General features: G+C 37.9%; 2 protein-coding genes across 15 annotated transcripts in view; both read left to right on the forward strand.

The window, feature by feature from the left end:
* Window positions 1-9,877, forward strand: part of zswim8 (zinc finger, SWIM-type containing 8) — a 34,050-nt gene extending 24,173 nt beyond the window's left edge. Inside the window, exons 20-26 of one of the 6 annotated variants that reach the window (XM_058795354.1) lie at window positions 569-792; window positions 917-1,408; window positions 1,704-1,944; window positions 3,693-3,866; window positions 4,202-4,321; window positions 5,903-6,081; window positions 8,294-9,877. In XM_058795354.1, coding sequence (XP_058651337.1) covers window positions 569-792; window positions 917-1,408; window positions 1,704-1,944; window positions 3,693-3,866; window positions 4,202-4,321; window positions 5,903-6,081; window positions 8,294-8,497 — 1,634 coding nt within the window. In that variant the 3' untranslated portion in view covers window positions 8,498-9,877. Of the gene's footprint in view, window positions 1-568; window positions 793-916; window positions 1,409-1,703; window positions 1,945-3,692; window positions 3,867-3,948; window positions 4,046-4,201; window positions 4,322-5,902; window positions 6,082-8,293 lie in introns of those variants that run through there. The other 5 variants (XM_058795355.1, XM_058795357.1, XM_058795358.1 and 2 more) reach the window with 5 other exon arrangements.
* Window positions 9,878-11,094: 1,217 nt separating this feature from the next.
* ndst2a (N-deacetylase/N-sulfotransferase (heparan glucosaminyl) 2a) overlaps window positions 11,095-21,785 on the forward strand; it is a 140,384-nt gene continuing 129,693 nt past the window's right edge. For 7 of the 9 annotated variants that reach the window (XM_058796232.1, XM_058796236.1, XM_058796231.1 and 4 more), the window contains exon 1: window positions 11,095-11,250. The gene's annotated coding sequence lies outside the window, so the exon portion shown is untranslated. The remainder of the gene's footprint in view (window positions 11,251-21,785) is intronic. The other 2 variants (XM_058796238.1, XM_058796241.1) reach the window with 1 other exon arrangement.

Here is a 21,785-nt window from a genome sequence, read left to right on the forward strand (position 1 = left end):
TAAATAAACAGGTACAAGTGATTACGTCTGCGTGTTGATGACAACGTCCAACCAACTCTATTATACAAATCACAATGATGGGTACTAACATTACAATTTAATATAATCCTGAGCGCATAATAATACAAAGTGTCCAGAGAACCTAAAAGTTTGGTAGACGCCGATTTATACAGAATGTCTCCATAATCAAGGACTGGCATAAATGTGGCAGAAACCAATCTTCTTGCCTCGAATGAGAAGCAGGGTTTATATCTATAATAGAACCAAAGCTTTACCTTTAGTTTTGTCCTTAGTTGATTAATATGGGATTTAAAAGATAAGGAGTCATCAAACATAAAACCGAGATATTTATATTCTGTCACTACATCAATTATAGTACCCTGTGAGGTTTTGAGTAATAGTTGATTTGCCACTTGTTTCTTTGATCTTGAAAATATGGGGAAAAATGGATGGATATATATGGATGCATGGATATAGATGGATAATGCAGTTAATACAGTATGTTAGAAAATAGGTGGGCAACCCTGCCTTTTGTTTGGTTTTAAATTCTTATGTCTTGTTTTCACAGGCCAGGCCATGGAGATTGGGAGTGCTGCCCTCAACATCCTTGTGGAATGCTGGGATGGGCACCTCACACCTCCGGAGGTGGCGTCACTCGCAGACCGTGCATCACGAGCACGGGATCCCAACATGGTGCGTGCTGCGGCAGAGCTGGCCTTGAGCTGCTTGCCTCACGCTCACGCCCTCAACCCCAACGAGATTCAGAGAGCCCTGGTGCAGTGCAAGGAGCAGGTATTGTCCGGCACAGCCTACTTTCATTGTACATCATAATCCACACATTTTTACTCTAATAATATCATAATCATCTTCTTGTTGCCTTTTAAAGAACACTTTTCTATTTTGTTCTTTTTATAAGGATAATGTGATGCTGGAGAAAGCTTGCATGGCAGTTGAGGAGGCTGCAAAGGGAGGTGGTGTTTATCCTGAAGTCTTGTTTGAGGTGGCTCATCAGTGGTATTGGCTGTATGAGCAAACAGTGGGTGGAGGCTCTGGGGCCCAGCGAGAGGGGTCTGGCCGCTGTGGAGCCAATGGCGGAGCAGGAAGAACACCACCCGAGGGAGTCTGTGGTATCCTGGATAACACGGGAGTCTTGGACACTTCAGGTGTCGCAGCTGTAACTACAACAGTGACGGCAGCCGCTGTAGTTCCTGTCATTTCTGTCGGCTCCACTATCTATCAGTCACATGCGCTGCCGGGCTCAGCCATGGCACACACGCAAGGCCTGCATCCCTACACCACCATCCAAACCCATCTGCCCACCGTCTGCACCCCGCAGTATTTGGGCCACCCCCTTCAGCACGTTCCCCGTCCTGCTGTCTTCCCCGTGTCTGGGGCGGCCTACCCACAAGTATGAGCTCTCTTTCTTTCTTTGTGATTATGATTTATGGGTTTCAGTTATCTGTGCGCAGCATTTTATTTTAGTCTGTGATATTATTTGTCTGCATTTAACTGAAGGTGATAAATACTAAATTTAAGAACTAATGCAGACTCTTACTTGGCAGTCATTGATGCATAGTGTCACATTCCTGGCAGTATATAAATGGAAAGAGACTCCTGACAGTTTATGTGTGTATGATGATCTTTACAACTGTTCCCTTGGATTAACTTAATTTTGTGTTTTTTTTTTAATTTTTCAACGGCAGGTATATGACTTGAGGAAGACGTATCAACCTGGTTTTAAGAGCGTCTGTTTGTCTTCTCAGGGAATGCACCCTGCTTTTATTGGTGCTCAGTACCCATTCTCTGTGGCTACTGGCCCTCATCCTCCTATGGCGGCGACTGCTGTCACTTTCCCTGGAGTCCCAGTGCCGTCCATGACTCAGATCGCTGTCCACCCGTACCATACCGCAGAGGCAGCCCTGCCTCTTAGCACTACTGTGGCAGGTAAGAACAAGAAGTTAGGTTTCAATTCCATCTTGAACATGAAGACAACTTTTTGGGCATATTATCAAATGTTATTTAGATGAAGGTTGAATAAATGCAGGATTTTGACTTTTAAAGCAATGTGCCAGAAATTAATAGTACTTTCATCTGATGTATTTGAAATGATTTATACTTGCATGAGTCAAATCAGGCCTTTAAATAGCTGATTTATTCTATGTAAGGGTGGTTCTTCAAAGTGGCTGCTATGTTGAAATCATATGACCAACTCAACTAATTTTATCTCAGAAAGCCTCCTGTTTTTGGTAGAGTTGAGTGGGGGCAAAAACAGTTCATTAGTGCATCTTTCTTTGAAGATTTGGTATCAATCCACAAAAATGTTAAACTAATAGACCACTTTCACAGACTGTGATGTTTCCACAGTTTCTTTTTATATTCACATTTTTAAAATAAATTAATATACATTGTAAGACAATACCTTGTTATATTACCTTGAAATTTTGTAAAAGTAGTTAACACTGCTGTGTGTGTGTATTTCTAATACAACGGTTGAAGAAGCGATGGCAAATTTGACATCTTTCTGTCTTCTGACCACCGTAATCAGTCTTTCAATATTTTTTTTTCCTCTTTTGGAAAGCCTTAGAAACACTTAAGAATTGTCTTCGGTTGCTTTTGAAACAAATACAGAAAATGTTGTTTATTGAAGTATATCGTTGTGAGACAATTGGCTAGGTGCCCATTTACTAAATAATTAGTCATTCAAGATGGACAAATCCTATGTCACTATTTCGGCTCAATGCATTAACAGTGAATGGCTGCTCACATCTTGAATACTGCAAACAAGAGTCATATGAAATCCATACAGGTGTGAATGTTGTATTTTTGAACAATGTTCCAACAAAAGAATCATTTATTTAATTTTATGTTTTGTTCATAGCTCATTCATAAGGAATGTAAATGGCCTCAGTGTATTTGCTTTTTCAAAATGACAATACAGCCTTACAAAGACAACATGCAATAACCACCACCAAAAAAAGTTAGCTTTAGTGTGGATTTTGTAATTTCCTCTGAATCTTGATAATAGAGCCTTCTGTCATAGGACAGGTCGCAGTCTAAGAGACTTGATGTCTCGAAATTACCTTGGCATGATAGAATAATCAGTGAGAAGATATTAAAATTCATCAGGAATTGTTTTAGTATTGGCTTGTGACTCCTTGAATCAAAATTGGATCTAATTGTGAGATGCCCAAGATTCCCACTCCTAATGATCAGACACTTTCGGTTGTAGAACAATATTTATGGATGACAGATATTACATGTATAAATATTACATTTTTCATTTAGCTAGCAAAAGTGACTTAAAATGAGATACATAAGCAATTTGTCATTGTATACTATGAATATTGTTGCCTCTGGCAAATTGCTAATGTATCTCATTTTAAGTCACTTTCAGAAAGGTAGCTTATTAAACAAGCTAAAGCAGAGGTGAAGTGCAGAAAAGAGATTTTTATATTTGTTTGCAAAGCTCTGCAATGGCACTGGTAACGAAAATATCACACCTCCTATAGGTGTGAATACAAAATTCAAGGCCAGTGAAATGATTATTTGGTGCACCTTTAGTTCAGTGTAGAGAGGAGTTTGTTACTGTTCTTGCCAGTTAACCAGAGATTGTTGGAAAGCCAAGCTATCAGGCAGTTTGCAAATTTCTAGAAAAATACTGTGAACATCCTCTCACATTTTTTTTTGCCCAGCAGGAGGAGTACACTCAGGCTCTGCCATCCAGGCTATTCAGGGGGCTTCTCTTCCAGGACTCTCATCCCAGCCTGCCTCATTGGTCAGCGCACCCTTCCCTGTGGAAGACGAGCAGCACAGTCAACCAATCAGCCAGCAGGGCCTGCACTACCTCCACTCGGCCTACAGAGTCGGTAAGGACGCCTGATTTCTAATTACATAGAACCTTTAGGGCATGGCTTGCCTGTCCTTATGTTGCTGTTTTGCACCCATTAGGATCCATCTGGTCCTGAATTGTGGTGATTAATTATCAAGAGAGGTGAGGGAGAGATCGGTTGAGTCCATGTTGCAGGACTGACAAAGAACTCTCACAGTGAGAAATATTAATTAAGGCATGATTTCAGTTATTTCAGTACTCATAAGTCCTGGAGAGTAGGACGTTGGGTGCATGTGTCAATTCAATACATGATACAGTACAGTGTCGTACAGAACAGAGTGTTGATGGTGAAATCTTCCTGTCCTCATTTAGGCATGCTGGCCTTGGAGATGTTGGGAAGGAGGGCCCACAACGATCATCCAAACAACTTTTCCCGTAGCCCCCCGTACACCGAAGACGTCAAATGGCTGTTGGGCCTGGCTGCGCGTCTTGGTATGCACACATATCTTTGTAATATGTCTTCTAGGAAAAACAAGTTTTCTAAAGTCCATTTCCTGCTACCTGCTGCAATAGCTGGAAGTAGACTGTAAATGATGTGTTGGCAGTTTACCTTGCCTTCAGAGGACAAGAGCGGAGAGGTGATTCTACAGTGAGTCTCCAGCAGAGTTATTGACATCCTGATGTCTTTCCTCTTACTCTGAGCTTTATCCCATGCTGATCACAGCATGTTGCCAGTTTTCATGGGCCTAAATGTTACAATTGAAAATGTAGAAATAGACAATATTTTGCCATGTTCAGGTTAGGCATTTTCTGAAATGGCTAGTTTATTTCTTGTTGCTTTGCTAATTATCCCCACTGGAATGGATGAATAGCTTAAGCAGATGTTATTGACACAGACCTCCACATGTTTCCTTTAAAACAATTTTCTGGGTTAATTACTTACACAGTCTGTAATAGCAAATACGGTTTAAAATGTAAGTAAACTAACTGCAGTTTCCCTTCCTTCATCACTCCGCCAACCCTCTGACTTTCAAAAATCCCATTTTTTGTTCCAGATTTTCCACTTGCTCTGTTCTGGAATATTACAAACACAAACAAGTGTGGGGAAACATCCAATTTTCTTTTTAATACTAAATGTCAGCGCACTTAAATTTGCAAATTGACAAATAAAATTACAGGGCTATTGATTGATCAGAATATTTAATGGCATTATGCTTTCATGTAATGTTAAGGCTTTCAGTTCCAAGATAACAGGCCTTTTTTTTTTTTTTTTTTTTTTTTGGAAGTTGAAGCACATCTTCATTTCTAATTTATCTTTTTGTTTGAACATTTTCGGTTTTATTTTTGCACTGAAATGTAGAGAATATTATTTAATTTTATTTAAAAATTTCATTTGATTGTATTTGCATACACGGCCTTCAGTCGGGTTTTAATTTTGACCCCTTGTAGTAAAAACTTTGGGCCCTTCTGTTCTATATTTTCTCAAAATGCACAGGACATATAAATGTAATACAAAAATATAAGGTTTATTATATTATAAAACATCTTGCCTCACATTTTATGGATGTAATCTGTAAAGATGCAATCCTCCACAGTTGTTTGCATTAACATTTTTACCACTTAATGTGTTTAACCTGTGGGTGATATTTCACTTGCTAAGCTTCGATGATAATTACATTTCATTTCACCATACAATGAATGCAAATTACTTTACCACTATAAAACATGTGGTCTGGGTTTGATTTATGAATAAATTGTTCATAAAGATGGTCTTTCTTAAAATTACTGAGGTGTTCTGCTATAGCTCTGATCCCAAGATCTTCTGTCTTTGACTTTCATTGTATTTTATGTATGTGGGGGAAAAGGAAAATGTAAATAGAAAATGCAAAGAAATGCACTGATGGGCAAGAAAAAGAATGGTTGTATATTGACAGTGCTTTTTGCACTGATTTAAATAATCAGAATCATGAATTCTAATTCAATTTAAAAAAACTTAAGGATTAGCAGGATTTAAAAAGAACACAATATATTAGTGATTCATTTCAGAATGTTTCCTTGTTCTTCTCTCCTCAGGTGTGAACCATGTGTACCAGTTTTGTGTGGGGGCAGCGAAAGGTGTTCTTAGTCCGTTTGTCCTGCAGGAGATCATTATGGAGGCTCTGCAGAGGTTAAACCCTGCACATATCCACGCACACCTCCGCACTCCTGCCTTCCATCAGCTTGTGCAGCGCTGCCAGCAGGCCTACTTACAGGTACAGCCTCACAAATCCCTAAGATTCAGCCTGGGGAACTAATCACTCTGACATTATTACTAATAACATCCCTAATTGGATGAAATGCAGAAATAAATCCGTACCCTGATGATGACGATGATCCACCAGGAGCAACATTTATTCTTCCACTGACAGAAGCAGTTAAAATTACACTCGAACACATGAGATCATCCGTCACAGCTGACATTTTGTATTGAATGCGATGCAGCCATCTCAAAGTTCATATTCGTTAAACTTAGCTTCAAGTTTCAAGTAGAGAATTTGAGTAGGGTTTTAGAGCATTCGAGTGGTGCCGAGGCTGGATTGTGACGGCATTGTCGCCCACGCTGAATATAAATTGTGCATGAACAATTCTGGAGTGTTAAAGCTAGAGAGGGAAGCCTGAGTCTGTTCACAGGATGGAGCATACTGATGAGAGAGCATCAAACACACTGTGACAGCCCAAAGCCAAGAGCGGCTTCCTAGAGAAGAAGTGCGCACTATCTCTCCCTCGCACACACAGACACGCTCTTGCAGTTACCTGCTAGCCGGCTCAGAGGCTTTATGTTGCCATTTCAAAGGGGTTTCAAGTTGTTGCATGGGCAAACGACGCACATGTCTGCGCAAGTGGCCGCTCTTGTAGTGGCCTTGCACTTTAAAATGCCCAGATCATGGGGAGACTCTACCATATGTCTGCCACTGTAAATCTTTGCAAATGAATGTTGGGTAAATGTGAAAGGGAGACAGTGCCAGCTCTAATCCACTCTCTCCATGCGTGGATAATGAGATGAGGGACCGAGAGGCTGTACTCGAGCAGAAACCTACCCAGATTGTCACTGAGTCATTTCGTACGTCGCTGGTGGGAAATGCGCTCCATATGCTGCATGTCCCTATAAACATCCGGGGACTTGACGCTTCATAACCTGTTTACATTTTATTAAAACTGGTTCAGGTTAGAGCCATCAAGTAGCAAGAATATTTCTGAATGTATCATGTCACACATGTTTAACCACAGGAAGATCGAAAAGGCATGACTGTAATGAAATGTTGTTGAACCATGAGTAAACACATTTAGAGCTAGAAACTAAACTGAACTCAAAACCCCAGAGCAAAGCGCCATGTATTATTTGTTTGTTTATTAAATATTCTTGTATATTCTTCAACTTGCAAACGAAATGCATGAATATGAAATATTGATTCAAGTTAGTTAAATTGTTTTATCTTGTAGATTAGCTTAAAGTTTCTGCTAAGAAAAGTAGTCCATCACTCCATAAAAAATGGGCCTAGCAACAATACAAACACTAAACCATATTAATTTGTTATCTGCAGTTGAAGTAACTTATCTTTGTTAAATTATCTTTCGTCCAGCTTTCATCTCTTTAAAGCTTCTTGTTTTTCCAATTCATTCCAACAACAAAAATATTCTTTGTGATTTTTAAAATGTAATATGTTGTTCTTTTAAAACTGTCATTTTTCCCCCCCCCTTGAATATCCTGTTTCTATGAAACCTTTAAGGGATGTCTTGGTGATGCAAAAAATATGAGATGGGAGGAAAAATTATATTTCAGCATTTTTGAATTGCTTGCAAAACTTTCAAGTTCCTCCAAGAAACGTTTTATGAGCAAACACTAATTTTCTCAAGGAAATGCAAAAGTATAGAAATAATTTTTTTTCCCTTCCAGCCCAATTTTTCCATCATTACAACTTTTGCGTTCCCCGAGAAACTTTGTACCAAAGGTTTTCTTTTATTCTTTTGTATCATTTGTATTGTCAGTGTTGGAAAAAAATTTTTAGTTTTTTTTTTTTTTTTTTTTCAGGATTATTTGATGAATGGGAAGAACAGCATTTATTTAAATAAGAAATATATTTACAGTTTATCTGGGCAACAGTTTTGTGAGCAACCGCAAAAGCATTAACATAATTTTACCACATATATTACATTTTCTCCATCGCTGTCCCTTTTACGTTTCAATCAGAAATGTGACATTATTAACGGCTTGCTAACTGCAATTTATAATTGCAAAAAAATAAAAAATTCATGGTACATTTGACATGCTGCCCTGATGGCTCTACTTTAGATGCATTAAAACATATTTTATACATAAAACATAAATATTTATTCCTCAACTAATTTTTAAACTTAACAGTTACCAAAATATAAATAAAATAGAGATGTCTTACCAGCCTAATTCACTGTCCATGTTTGTTCCAGTACATCCATCATAGGCTGATCCATCTGACTCCCGCGGACTACGACGACTTTGTGAACATCATCCGAAGTGCCCGCGGGGCGTTTTGCCTGACACCAGTTGGCATGATGCAGTTCAATGATGTGCTGCAGAACCTGAAGAGGGGCAAACAGACTAAAGAACTATGGCAGCGGATCTCGTTGGAGATGGCCACTTTCTCACCCTGACTGCTCTAGAGACCAGCGGGGACAGAGCCGCCCAATCTCCTGCAGCTATTGTCCCCACAGACCACTAACACAGCTCAATCCGACACGCAGCTCTCGCCGTTCCCCTCGAAAGGAAGTGTAGCCATGACGACTTCCTGTACAAGCCCACTCACATGACCGAACATTTAGTCCTTCAGGCCCTGAAGTCATGAGAAAGTGGTACAGAGATACTGGGGCGAGTGTATTACTCCAGTCAGTGGGTCCCTCCTTCGTCGAGTTGTTGATCCCAGTGTTGTGTCTGATCTTGTTTTTTGTTCTCTTTTTTTTTTCCAGTGTGTTCAGTCGAGTAACTTAATGGCTCTCTGTTTTATCTATGTGTCCTAACATCTTTCATTCACTGATTTCTATGCTTTGCGATTCCCCCGAGTTCATTTAGATGGTTAATATGGGGACAAAGGTTTTCACTTGCAATGTTGATGTTTGGTTCACGTTTAAACAAAACCACTAAATGTCAGACTCATACTGCAACATTCCTCTACCCTGGAGAACAGAGCCTCCATCGGTCATTAAGGATTTCAACGTTGGATAGTGGATGGCATTGTAAACATGAGGAGAATAAAAACAAAACTTTGTTAAAAGAATAAAAGAGACATTTATTATGAAACAATAATCAAAGTACGGGTGAGGATTCTTCAATGTTTTTTGTTTTATCTTTTGTTTTTAATATTTTGTATAGTGTGGTGTGTCTGCAGAGAGCAGGATGAGGAATGGAAGAATGTTCTTACTGACTGCTCTGTGAGTTTCTTTTTCCGGTCAGATGTTGGTGGCTTGAGTGCTGGAACAGAGAGGTCTGGCTGGACCAGATTACACAGCTTTAATTTTAGAAATTTAAGACATCAGCCGTGAGTTCAGTCAAAAACAATTCGGGCTTCCTGTTAAATTGGGTTCTTTTATATTTGAATTCCAGCTGTTTCCGATACCGTTAATAGACTTTGGTATCTGTGCAATTTAATATTTTTGAGGTTTAGTCGAACCACACGATCTCGTTTTTCTGTTCTCATTTTAAAATGGGTTAACTGCTCCCCTCTGTCTAACGTTTGTTGAGTGGTCTATAAATGTCACTGCCAGATTCCCGTGTTTCCAGCATCGGCCCCAGCTTGGAACTCGCTAGTGGAGAGTGACTGAGTAGAAAATGTACTGTGATATTTTTGTATTCTTCAAGTGTAGCTTGGTTGGAGAAAAAAAAACAAACAAACAAAAAAAAAAATCTATATAAATATATAAACTGTGCTGATTGCAAGAGGATGTAATCTAGAATAAATGGGGGAAAAGAGAAAAACTAAATTGGAACAAAGCAATATTAAAAATGTAGAGTTTACTTAATAAAGATAAATCAAAACACTAAAAGAGTTTATCTGTGTCTGTTTGTGGTTCTAACCATTATATACACTGCTGTTCAAAAGTTTGAGGATGGTCAGTTCTTGTTTTTCTTTTTATAGGAATCTCTTATAATTAAGGCTGCATTTAATTGATCAAAAATAGTTGAAACAGTAATATTATGAAATATATTAAATACAATATTACTATGAAATATTTTGTAGCATGTAAAGTTTTCTATTTTAATATATTTTAAAATGCCATTTATTCCAGTGATGCAAAGCTAAATTTTTAGCAGCCGTTACTCCAGTCTTCAGTGTCACATGATCCTTAAGAAATCATTTTAATATGCTGATTTGGTGCACATTCTGGACAACAGTTGTGCTGCTTAATATTTGTGGGAATTTAAAAAAAAAATTATATTTTGCAAAATTGCCTTTAATGTCTCTCTTGATATTTTTGCTAAATAAAAGTAATATTTTTTTCCCTCTTACTGACCCCAAAGGTTTGAACGGTAGTTTATATCGGTAGTGGGATGAACAGATCTGATAAAATTCGCAAGTGTCAGAAATGCACCACATTAAAATTTACCTCAACTTGCAGAGAATCAACATTGTACCGAGGGGGTTTTCGTCGCCTGGGGGCGCTAGAAGGTTAAATATAGACACTGCTGAAATGTTGTGGTCTATTGGGGATTCCGGTTGGTTTACATGAGGAACTGACATCCACAAACTGACATTCTTTGCTTATTCAGTCACGGAGTTAGTTTTGCTTCCAAATGACACTAGTACATGATTTGTGTTTTAATGCTAATCTGTATATTGATCTGAACCTGTATAAGTAAACAGCGTGCTCAAACCACTTTGCAGAAAAATCATGTAGGATGTACTTTAAAAACAAAAATGTGTAAAGGTAGTACACGATAATCTCACACCGGTCCTTGTTTGGGCCCCTACCTGAAAAAAAAAAAAATGCTCGGAGGTGCACTCTGTTGGAAACAAGTCTCTCGAATTTGACCTCAGTGCGGGGGTTTTAATTCAACAAATGTATCCCTTAAAGTATTTTAACACACGTATTTTGTTCTAATAACTCCAAAATTTAAGTTAGCACATTTCAACACATTCAACTTAAACTTCACTTTAAAAAATACTTTCAGCTGGTGTTATGTGAAATTGTGAGTAGAGGGAGGTTTCCCCCCATCGGTCGGATTGATTTGGTTCGTTCCAGAGTTTTCGGTAGGTAGAGCGTCTCGAGCCAACAGCAGCATCATAGCCGAGTGAAGATGGCGGCTCAGAGAGTGATGCTGTCAACGAGAGTTTGAGTTCACCTCTCATTTTTAAACTTATGAAACCTTTGCGGATCCTTTACGGATAGCTGTATCAAAGAAAGCTATATCGGTGAGTCTTATGTTGTGTTTTCTTCAAAACAAGCGCGGTTTTGCCTCTTCAGAACTGAAGAAATGCTACGGCTAGCCGCGCTAACCTTGTTCAGAGGAAAATCAGAGGAGCGACTTCTCAACGTGTTTTAATTTAAAACCCATTTTAGTTTTCAAATACACTGCTGCATATTAAAAACCGTGACATTTACCTCTCTCCAAGCTCAGCTGATTGTAACAAGCTCAGAAGACTTCGTCTAGCCGCAGAAAAGACTCTTTGAGCCGCGGTGGAGTTGAGTTTTGCAGTTTAACTTAGTGGAAGTTTTGAATAGTCACTGATTTTTATCTACACATCCAGCAAGTGTTTAGGTAATGCTAGTATATACATACATGCATAAATCAGCGCTTTCTTGCTCTTTGCACAGCCTTAATGTGCAGGAACAGACTAAAAGTGTGTGTGTGAGCGTATGCAAGTCTGAGTTTCTGAGCAGCTGGGACAAAAGCAAAGCGCGGTGCTTGTTGCTTTTAAATGCATCTGTTTCTGTAAGACTTCATGGGCAGATTGAGTCTGCATTAGCACCTTTACATAGTTCATAGAAAATCCGAGCTGCTCTGCCAGCTCATGCCATAGAGACTCGTTTTGGGCAGTAATGAATTTTGCATGGGCTTCAGTCAATGCTCTGTTCTCTTTTTAAAGGTGAGGCGAGAGTATCTCATGTGTCAGCCTGCAGCTGCGCAGCTGTGTTGCTTTTGAAAATCTCTTTAAAATGATAATTCGGTGCGTGTTGCTCTAGCTAAACCTTAACAGAATATGCTCTTGGATTTGTAGTACTTTGAACTTGTTTGGGTGTTTTTAGTAATGTGCCTGCATGACGGGTTGTTTTGGTATGCATGTTTGGGTCTTGCTTTTAGTTAAACATTTTTAGTTAAAGATTTTAGTTAAAAATGTATGTACATGTATAAGGGAATGTGTAATTTTAATAACTTTTTTAGGAAATTTTAAAAGTGCAAAATATTTAGTTTTTCTAATGCTGTGAATGCTAGATACGTAAGTATTTGCAACATGCTGTTTAAAACCATTTTGGATGTATAACATGTCATAGGACGTCTCAGCTTTCCAAAACAACCCTTGTACGTTTGTGCAGCATATAACAAGTATGTATCATGTATTTTGATCTTTGAATATTGAATAAGGAACAGATTTTAAATAATATTTTATGTATTATGTATGTTTAATAATCAAAAATGGATAACTAATGAAATGTGTATCAGTAACTGAAGTGATTCAGTGATACTTAAGTAGCTTTCAAACTTGACACACTCCTTGGCTTGTCCTTTTTTGCCCACAAGGAATTTTGAGACATTTTTATGAATGATCCTAAAATGATTTTCTTCATCCTGAGGCAATTTTGGATTGAAAACTCGTAGATCAAGTAGTCAAGCAGTTTATAACCATATAATTATTGAGATTGGATAACACGTGAAATTTATCTCAGTGACTTGTGATTCAGTGATACTTGGATTATCAAATTGCTTTCAAACTTAACACAATCCTTGGCTTGTCCTTTTTTACCTACGTAATATTTGGAGATATTTTATTAATGATCATACAATGATTTTCTCCATCTTGAGGCCTTCTTTAAATATTAGATTGTAGTCTCACAGATGAAGTAGTTTAATAATGACTGTAAAAAGCTTGATTTTTACACTTGTGTCTCTTGAGCTTTTGTTTGTCCTCTTTTCTCTTTCTGTTTCTTGTACAGACTGTGGTGTAAAAGTTTTAAAACAGGACAAATATATGCCATGACATCACCCATAACTCAGTTCGCTCTGTCCCCAAGTCTATGACCCAATTAGCTTTGAATTGTGAGTTGAAGATGAGTTTGGTTCTGTCCCAAGAACATTATAAATGTCTGAGATAATTTGCAAATGAGTGTTGGGCTTGGGGTGGCTCTCATGCTAAGACTTTTCTTTTTTTTTTTTTGGGCGTAGCGGAAAGTGGGACAAGACTTGGATTATGTTTCAATAGAACCGGAGAAGAACCCAGAATCCCATTAGATTAATGACTTCAAATGACCAGGCTCTTTTCTTTAGCCTCATCTCCCTAAAGCTGGTATTAATTTCACTCCTGTATCTTAATTGCATGCATATAGTATTACTCGCTCACTAGTTCAGAATGAACTTTGGAAGGACTGTTTAACTGAACGTGCAACCTAGGTCTTTAACTTTATAATTGCATGAACCTATTGTCGTGTTAGTGTTAGATGAAAGCCTTGTATATGAAATGCACCCTTTTTTGCATAGATAATGGGAACATGCTTTTTTTTTTTTTTTTTGCTGCAGTGCAGTCCATTGAGTCTGTCACTTTCCACTAAAGAACAGAACAGAATATAGGGGATCTGATTTTTTTCAGTCCGTTTAATCTTCAGGGAGCTGAGTCAGGTCCTGTGCAGCACTGGGAAATCAGAGAGGGATGTCGACATGGAGGGAATTCTGCAGCTTGATCGAGCCATGCAATGAAGGAAGCACTCAAGGAATGCTTGAGGAGATGAAGAGTTCTCCAAACCAATAGTCATGAGGACAGCAGAAATAATAATAGCAATAACAACACCAGTAATAATATGAATCATGTATTTATTTATTTATTTTTTTATACTGAACTGACTGTGTTAAAATAAGTGTTTCAGTGTTGGAATGAAATGAACTGAGTACACTGTAAAAATACAGTACACTGTAAAAATGTTTTTCTTTTTTTTTAAAAGTTTAAATTAAAACAAAAGGCCTTTTCACACTTGAAATAGTTAGCTCTGGATCATTCTAAACACTGAATTATCTTATGGGTTATCTTGTTTCATGTTTCATGCTGCTTATACACCTTAAAAAACACTAGGTTAAAAACAACCCAAATTGGGCTGGGTAAATATAGGACCAAACACATTTGGGGTTAATTTTACCCAGCAAATTGGGTTGTTTATTTGACCAGTTATAATTGGTTGATTCATTTTTACTATAGTACTAGCTTATTTTTTACTTTACACATGAAATAATGTATAAAAACAGTTATACAACGCAGTTGCTGAAGCAAGTGGCAAAACATTTAAACTACTTTTCTTACGTTATCACAAACATTCTAAATTAAAACTTACCACCACTAACAGCTCTAGTTCTACTGCCTTTTCAGATCGGCTGAAATTGGAGCACCCCTAGTTAAAAGTGGGACTTTAGAACCCAAGGTTAAGAACAGTGTGAAAAGTTTCATGTTTAATGTTAGTTGCAATTTCTCTGTAATTATTTGTGAACTTTACTGGCAATTTCTGAGTGAAAAATTTTCTTCACCAAATATTTTTCAGTGTAGAGATTTTCATTTTTTCAACATTCAAGCTACCAAGACATTTACTCGCAGTCTCCAGTTGTCAGTTTAGTACGTTTGAAAGACTTTTGTTGTAGCTTTGATTGGGTCTGCCGACTGATGTCCTGAGAACAAGCCCAGAGCGGTCTGCTGAAATAGTCTGCTTCATGTACCCATGCAGAGACTCTTTTAGCCCTCACTTCACTGAGTCAAGAGGCAGAGGCAAACAAACGATTATCCAGTCTTCCTCTGGTCTTTAACAACAGATCAGTATGCTGAGCCTAAATAGCTCTTGTTATTAATAAAAAGGGATGCTGTAGGGATTGTTGCATGGCAGGGGTCAAGAGGTGCAAGTATTAATGGCATGTTAGTTTAATATCAGATCAGTTCTGAGCTGATTGCCAGCCCAGCAGAGATATAAGCGTCCTTCATCTGCAAGCCTGTGGGGCTTCAATTAGCTTTGTGTTATCTTCACAGGTTATGGCATTGAAGAGAGCAATCTTTTTTTTATCTAGTGGATGATGAATTATGAATGGTTATTATTTAAGAGTGGGAGTGTGTAGCTCTTTTTACAAGCGTAGACTAAGATAAGTGATCATGTTGAAGTCTATTAAGGATTCTTTTGGATATAGCTATTATTTATAGTTACGGTATAAACATGGATTTGTTAGATTAATCTGACCTTTTGACAAAGGCTGTTTTTAGGCTGTGCTTTTTTTAGAACTCATTTCTCTTCACCTGTTTGCACACCTCTCAAAAACAAACAGCAGTTGCATGTTTTTCCCCCCAGTTTCCCCTCTTATCTGCCATTTGCCAGCAAATCTCACCTGGTTTGATCTCCATTAGATGGTTTCTTTCTACATGCCACAAGATATTATGTCTTTTTCTAACTCTATCTATCTCTCCGCACAGCTGTGGATTACAAAAAAAAAAAAAATTGCATCGCCTTTCGGTCTGTTTATTTTTTTCTTGAAGTTTCTCCAGGGATAAGATTGGGTGTGACTAATTGAATAGCCGTGCAGGGTAAGCGCAATTCTCCTCTCCTGAATCTAAGCCTCATTCTCCTGGTGCTGATTCACAGGTTGAGGGGGTTGTCTGGCGTTTCATTTAAACTTGATTATCAGGAAGGCCCTTATGAATTGTTTGTGCTGGACACACATTATCAAACTGCCCTTCTAGAGAGAAGCCTTTGTCAGAGAGGTGATCTCCATACGGTCTGTCTCTGGTGGTTATATCACTACCAGAAAACATTACAGTGTGTCATTTATTGTGAGTTGTTTTTTTTTTGTTCAGATAGTTTCTCCTAGGATTAAAGTTATCTGGCATACATGCATGAGCTTTAATTATTAAATATTGCATCATTCTTATTTAGGATCTATGGAATATTATTAATAATCTGGGATACCTTTTGAGTTGGACAGTTTTCTGCTTTAGAGTGCTATAAGAAGTCAAACCAACTTCACACAGTTAACACCTTTTAAATGTAGAACTACCCAGGTGAAAAACAAGTGCACTTCCATAATGAGTCTATTATAGTCTTCCATAAAGTGCTCTATTTTCGCACACTAATTTTGTACTTAATATACTAGAAGTGATCCTTTAGTGCTTCTTAAGATAAACTTAAGATCATCTAAGTGTACTGAACTGTGCTATTTTGAGACACCATGAATATGAACTAAAATGCACTTTTAACCTATTATCTTTGTATTTAAAAATATATATTTAGCTACCACTTGTAGTACACTTGAGTGTACTAGTGAATGAAAGATGGATTCAAGTGTACTACAAGTGGTAACTAAATACATTTTTTAAATACAAAAATAATATGTTAAAAGCGCATTTTAGTTCATATTCATGGTGTCTCAAAATAGCACAGTTGAGTACACTTAGATGATCTTAAGTTTATCTTAAGAAGCACTGAAAGATCATTTTTAATATATTAAGTACAAAATTAGCGCGCAAGCTTAATACTTAAAGTACATTATGGAAGTGTACTTGTTTTTCACCTGGGTAATTACAATTTTCTGACTTTACATATCACTCTTAAAAATAAAGGTTTCAGATTTTGATTTATTGATTTATTTTTTGTTTAGATGCTGTAGACCAGACCTATTGCTCTTTGAGAGTTCAAAATTAAGAGTTGCAAACCATTTTAGTGCCTAAATGGAACAAAGTAAAAATCTTTGCATTAACTTGAATTGTGCCTGGACTTTAACGTGGATTGAAATCTTTTGTAGTTGTGATGGTATCTAAATTATATTCATATTGGTGTTTAAAAAAGCCCAATAACGATAATAATAATTGGATATAATAAACTGGAAAATGTAAATGAGAAACAAATATTTTATAATGCCTATATTATATTATTTTACCTTACAATAAGAAAATTACGGTACTTTTCTCTTCATTTCTTTACTTGAAAAAGGTAATCCCTTGAGTTGTTATTAGAGATGTTCCGATACCCTTTTTCCCTTCCCGATACCGATTCCGATACCTAGGCTCAGGGTATCGGCCGATACTGAGTACTGATCCGATACCCGGTTGTGTATCTGGTTATACAGTTGTATGTACTACTAGCCCTGTATGAATTGATACAATTATTTTAGGGTGTGCTTCACCATAGATAGAAAGTCTGGCGAGTAATTTTAACTGAATTTAGGACTGGTGGTGGTGCTTTTTTGGTCATTCAGTGTTTCTGTAAAATTGGGGAAAAACTATCAATAATACTGATAAGATAATAATCATACTATGAATTCTACTAAGAACAATATAAAACACACTAAGGATTAACGAGCTGCTGGATTCATGAATATTAATCACGTTGTCTGCATTGGCTCGAACGGATTTGCTGAAATCAAAACAGGGACTATAATAGGTGAGCGCCAGCCAATGAGATTGTCGTTTGCGCATTAGCTCCGCCTACTACCGGAGAACCCGGCAGTTAAGCTGAAGAATTCCAAAGGAACTCCGTTATTTTGACAGAAAAATACAACAAAGAATAATGTTTACATACCATGCAGAATTGACACGCTACATGTAAGACTCCCTCGCTCCCTCTCCCTCTCTCTCTCTGCGTGTGAGAAAAAAGCAAAGCGACGGCGAGTCGTACGCTTCGCACTAGAGCTTACGGTACGTCAAATACAGCTGCGCTGCGCATTCATTCAGATGAACTAAAAAATAGATCGCTTGACGGAGAGAGAAACTCTGAAGTGTTCAGCGAGTGACAATATATCTGTGCTAAACTTATACATAGCCTCCCAGTAAAATCTGATCATTTATTAGCCAGTGGCTAATATTAGACATCATTTAGTCGCCCAGGGTGAAGATTTAGTCGCATATGCGAGTGATTTAACTTACTGGCAATGTGCTAGCACGTTTGTATTTCTTCTTCGCTGCTCTAAATAGTGGTTGCTTGTGTGGCAACACAGCACAACTTCCTGTGTTTGCATTCTGAGCAGCGACGAAGAATTGATTTCCGATTTGCAGCGTTAAGCAAAGCTAGCACGCATAACTATAGGTCTTGTTTAAAAATGGTATCGGATCGGTACATGGGTTCAAGTACTCGCCGATACCGATGGCAGAATTTTTTGTGGTATCGGTGGAATTTCCGATACTAGTATCGGAATCGGAACAAGCCTAGTTGTTATATTGGCAGAAACTTGCTGTTTCAGTGAACACAAGTTTACAAGTGTGTCTCATTACATAACTGGTGAAATACTGTAATTATCTGTCCACAAAAATGTTGGAAATTATGCAAATGTAAAAATAATGCATAACTGGTGCTGTTGCATTCCCAAATGCACATTAAACTCGCAGCATATGGAGAGATGGACTTTGCTGCTTTAAAACATGCAGCACTTTGAATCATATTGTGCTTTCACTTTTAGTTCATTTGACAGATCCTTTGCAAAAGCAATGGCACGAAAACGTAATGGCACGAAACACAACGTCAAAGACATTTTATGTTATGAGAAGTGTAAAAATATGTTCTGTTCATTACTAAACTGTGGCAGAGTATAGGTAATTAATAGAAAACATCGGAAAGGCTCTTTTATTTATTTTTTTAAAGGTCGCATAAATGTTAAAGGTTCTTTTATAGAAGCATATATTCCAACAAAGAATCTTTATTTTTAAGAGTGATGATCACTACTGAGTTGGTACTGTGCTTCAAGTGACAATTCTTTCCTTAACACATATTGTTTTCTTTTCATCAGGCTTTTAATGATTTAAGTCCTCTTGGAAAATCTTAAGGCAAACAAGGTTAGATTTCTCCGTCTGTTCTGAATGTCAGGCTCTCCAGCTGTTTGAGATGTTTGACTTCCTCCATAGGGCTTTAAAGTTTTAAAGTAGAACATTCACAGTAGAAGTCAAATGGGTCACACGGGTTTAGTGGCCTGCACTGTGCTGTGCAGCGTCTTGTTCAAGTGATCCATCCTGTGCCATGCCGCTATCCAATCTTATCACACATCTGAGGAAAAGAAAACAGGAAAGTGTCACTACCTGTAGCACTTCCATCCATCTGACTGTCAGCACTGTATGTTGTGGATTTAAAAAAAAAATTGTGAATATCCAGACTAGGGATGTCAATTCTCGATCATTTCCATGATCGATTGTCATTTAAACTAATGATCAATTAATCATTAACCTTAATACTGCGGAATGCGTCTACTGCAGTGGCACATATTCACCGGCATGACAGGATGTGCAAATGCCACTCAAAACGCAGGCTTTCTCACCCGATTTAAAGGGGTTTTAATCTAAATAAAAGCTAGTAGCAGGACTGTAAAATGAATAGATGGGATTGTGATCATTTGATAAAATGAAGAGAGCGCGCTGTAGTACGGATCATTTTACTTTGTTGGCTGTTTCAGATCCCGTCATGGAGACCGCTGAACCGGCCTCTTTAAATGTTTTCATTGTACTCGTTGTTGTATTTTAAAACACAATGGCAGTGTTTGCAATTGACATTATTAGCATTTAAAATAAAATGATCCGAAACATAATTGCGGCTCGTGGGGCTGCGCTGCACGGTCAGAGAAACGCTTTCACCGGCGGTGCTACGGAAATCACTGCTTCTCACATGAAACATTTTAACGCGAGTATGACACAAGTGAGGTACAAAGCTTTGTTTATAAGAGAAATAATGGGTTAGCAGGCAAATGTTACATTATCGTGACTATGCGTTTGCATTCATGCTGTTTTACACCTGTACATTTAAAGCCATGCGCGGCTTTGTTCTGTTATGCCGGTTGGTCACAAGTTTCCAGAATTTAATTATATATATATATATATATATATATATATATATATATATATATATTTTTTTTCTAAATCCTCGCCATCTCACCCTCTAATTTTGCAGGTTTATTTTATTGTCGTTCACTTTTAATCACTGTTTTCACATCTCTTACTGTGGTAAACATGCGGGGGGGAAATTAAAGATTTCGTGGCCATGAATTAAGAATTCGTTCCTATGACTTAATTTGTTCCCTTATTTTAGTTAAATCATGGGTTTTCTAGAGAACGTAGAACGTAGAAACGTAGAAACGAATTAAATTACGAATTATAGCCTATATATAGACCTGTCCCGTCCCACAGCCCTGTCAAAGCGCAGAGCCTGGTATGAAACAATTATATCTGGGGAAATTATAATTAAACATGACTAAATTACTACATTTCAATGCAAAATAAATTTATATTGTTTCTGTTTTAATGTACTTTTTTGGATCACATTAAAAGCGTAATTTGTACATTAGAGTATTATTTTGGCCAAAGATCCAGCCCCGTCACCGTCACTCACAGTCGCTTGCGTGTGTTTTGCGCATTAGCCGCAACCACCCCAAAATTTAAACCGCTTAATCAACCATCGATAGCTTTAATCAATTGCATCTTTTATCGACAATTAATCGATCGTCGATTAATCGTTGACATCCCTAATCCAGACTAATACCATAACAAATAATCTGATGTAGGGCTGCACGATCAAATCGAAAGCAATTTCCATGCGCATTTTATCAGTAAAGCCGGTTCTGTAATCAGCAGTAAATCTCCATCACCTGCTTTCAGATGGAGCAGTATTTACTACACAGAGCCATAGTTCACTGACAGGTAACGCAAAACAGTTGGAGACGATATTATTGCACGATTATGAAATCGAAGAAATCGTTCGCGATAATGATAGCTGTTTGCGTAGCTTCTCAGTCAACTACGGCTCTGTGTAGTAAATTCTGCTCTTATCTGAAAGCATGTGAAAATACCATATTTAATAACATGTTTTTACTCCAAACTCACTTCATAAAATCAATCGAGTGTTTGAAATAAATCCTTCTGTGAAGATGATGTGGCTTCTTACACAGAATACTATGAAATATGTTGCGTGCCTTATTCTAAGCAGTGATAAAGGCATTGCATTATACTTTATTATAATAAAAATTATAATAAGAACTCAGATAAACCATACAGTGAGGAAAATAAGTATTTGAACACCCTGCTATTTTGCAAGTTCTCTCACTTAGAAATCATGGAGGGTCTGAAATTGTCATCGTAGGTGCATGTCCACTGTGAGAGACATAATCTAAAAAAAAAAAAATCCAGAAATCACAACGTATGATTTTTTAACTATTTATTTGTATGATACAGCTGCAAATAAGTATTTGAACACCTGAGAAAATCAATGTTAATATTTGGTACAGTAGCCTTTGTTTGCAATTACAGAGGTCAAAGCGTTTCCTGTAGTTTTTCACCAGGTTTGCACACACTGCAGGAGGGATTTTGGCCTCCTCCACACAGATCTTCTCTAGATCAGTCAGGTTTCTGGCCTGTCGCTGAGAAACACGGAGTTTGAGCTCCTCCAAAGATTCTCTATTGGGTTTAGGTCTGGAGACTGGCTAGGCCACGCCAGAACCTTGATATGCTTCTTACAGAGCCACTCCTTGGTTATCCTGGCTGTGTGCTTGGTCATTGTCATGTTGGAAGACCCAGCCTCGACCCATCTTCAATGCTCTAACTGAGGGAAGGAGGTTGTTCCCCAAAATCTCGCAATACATGGCCCCGGTCATCCTCTCCTTAATACAGTGCAGTCGCCCTGTCCCATGTGCAGAAAAACACCCCAAAGCATGATGCTACCACCCCATGCTTCACAGTAGGGATGGTGTTCTTGGGATGGTACTCATCATTCTTCTTCCTCCAAACACGTTTAGTGGAAAAAG

This window comes from Onychostoma macrolepis, chromosome 13 (genome assembly GCF_012432095.1).
Source record: "Onychostoma macrolepis isolate SWU-2019 chromosome 13, ASM1243209v1, whole genome shotgun sequence".
Lineage (NCBI taxonomy): Eukaryota > Metazoa > Chordata > Actinopteri > Cypriniformes > Cyprinidae > Onychostoma > Onychostoma macrolepis.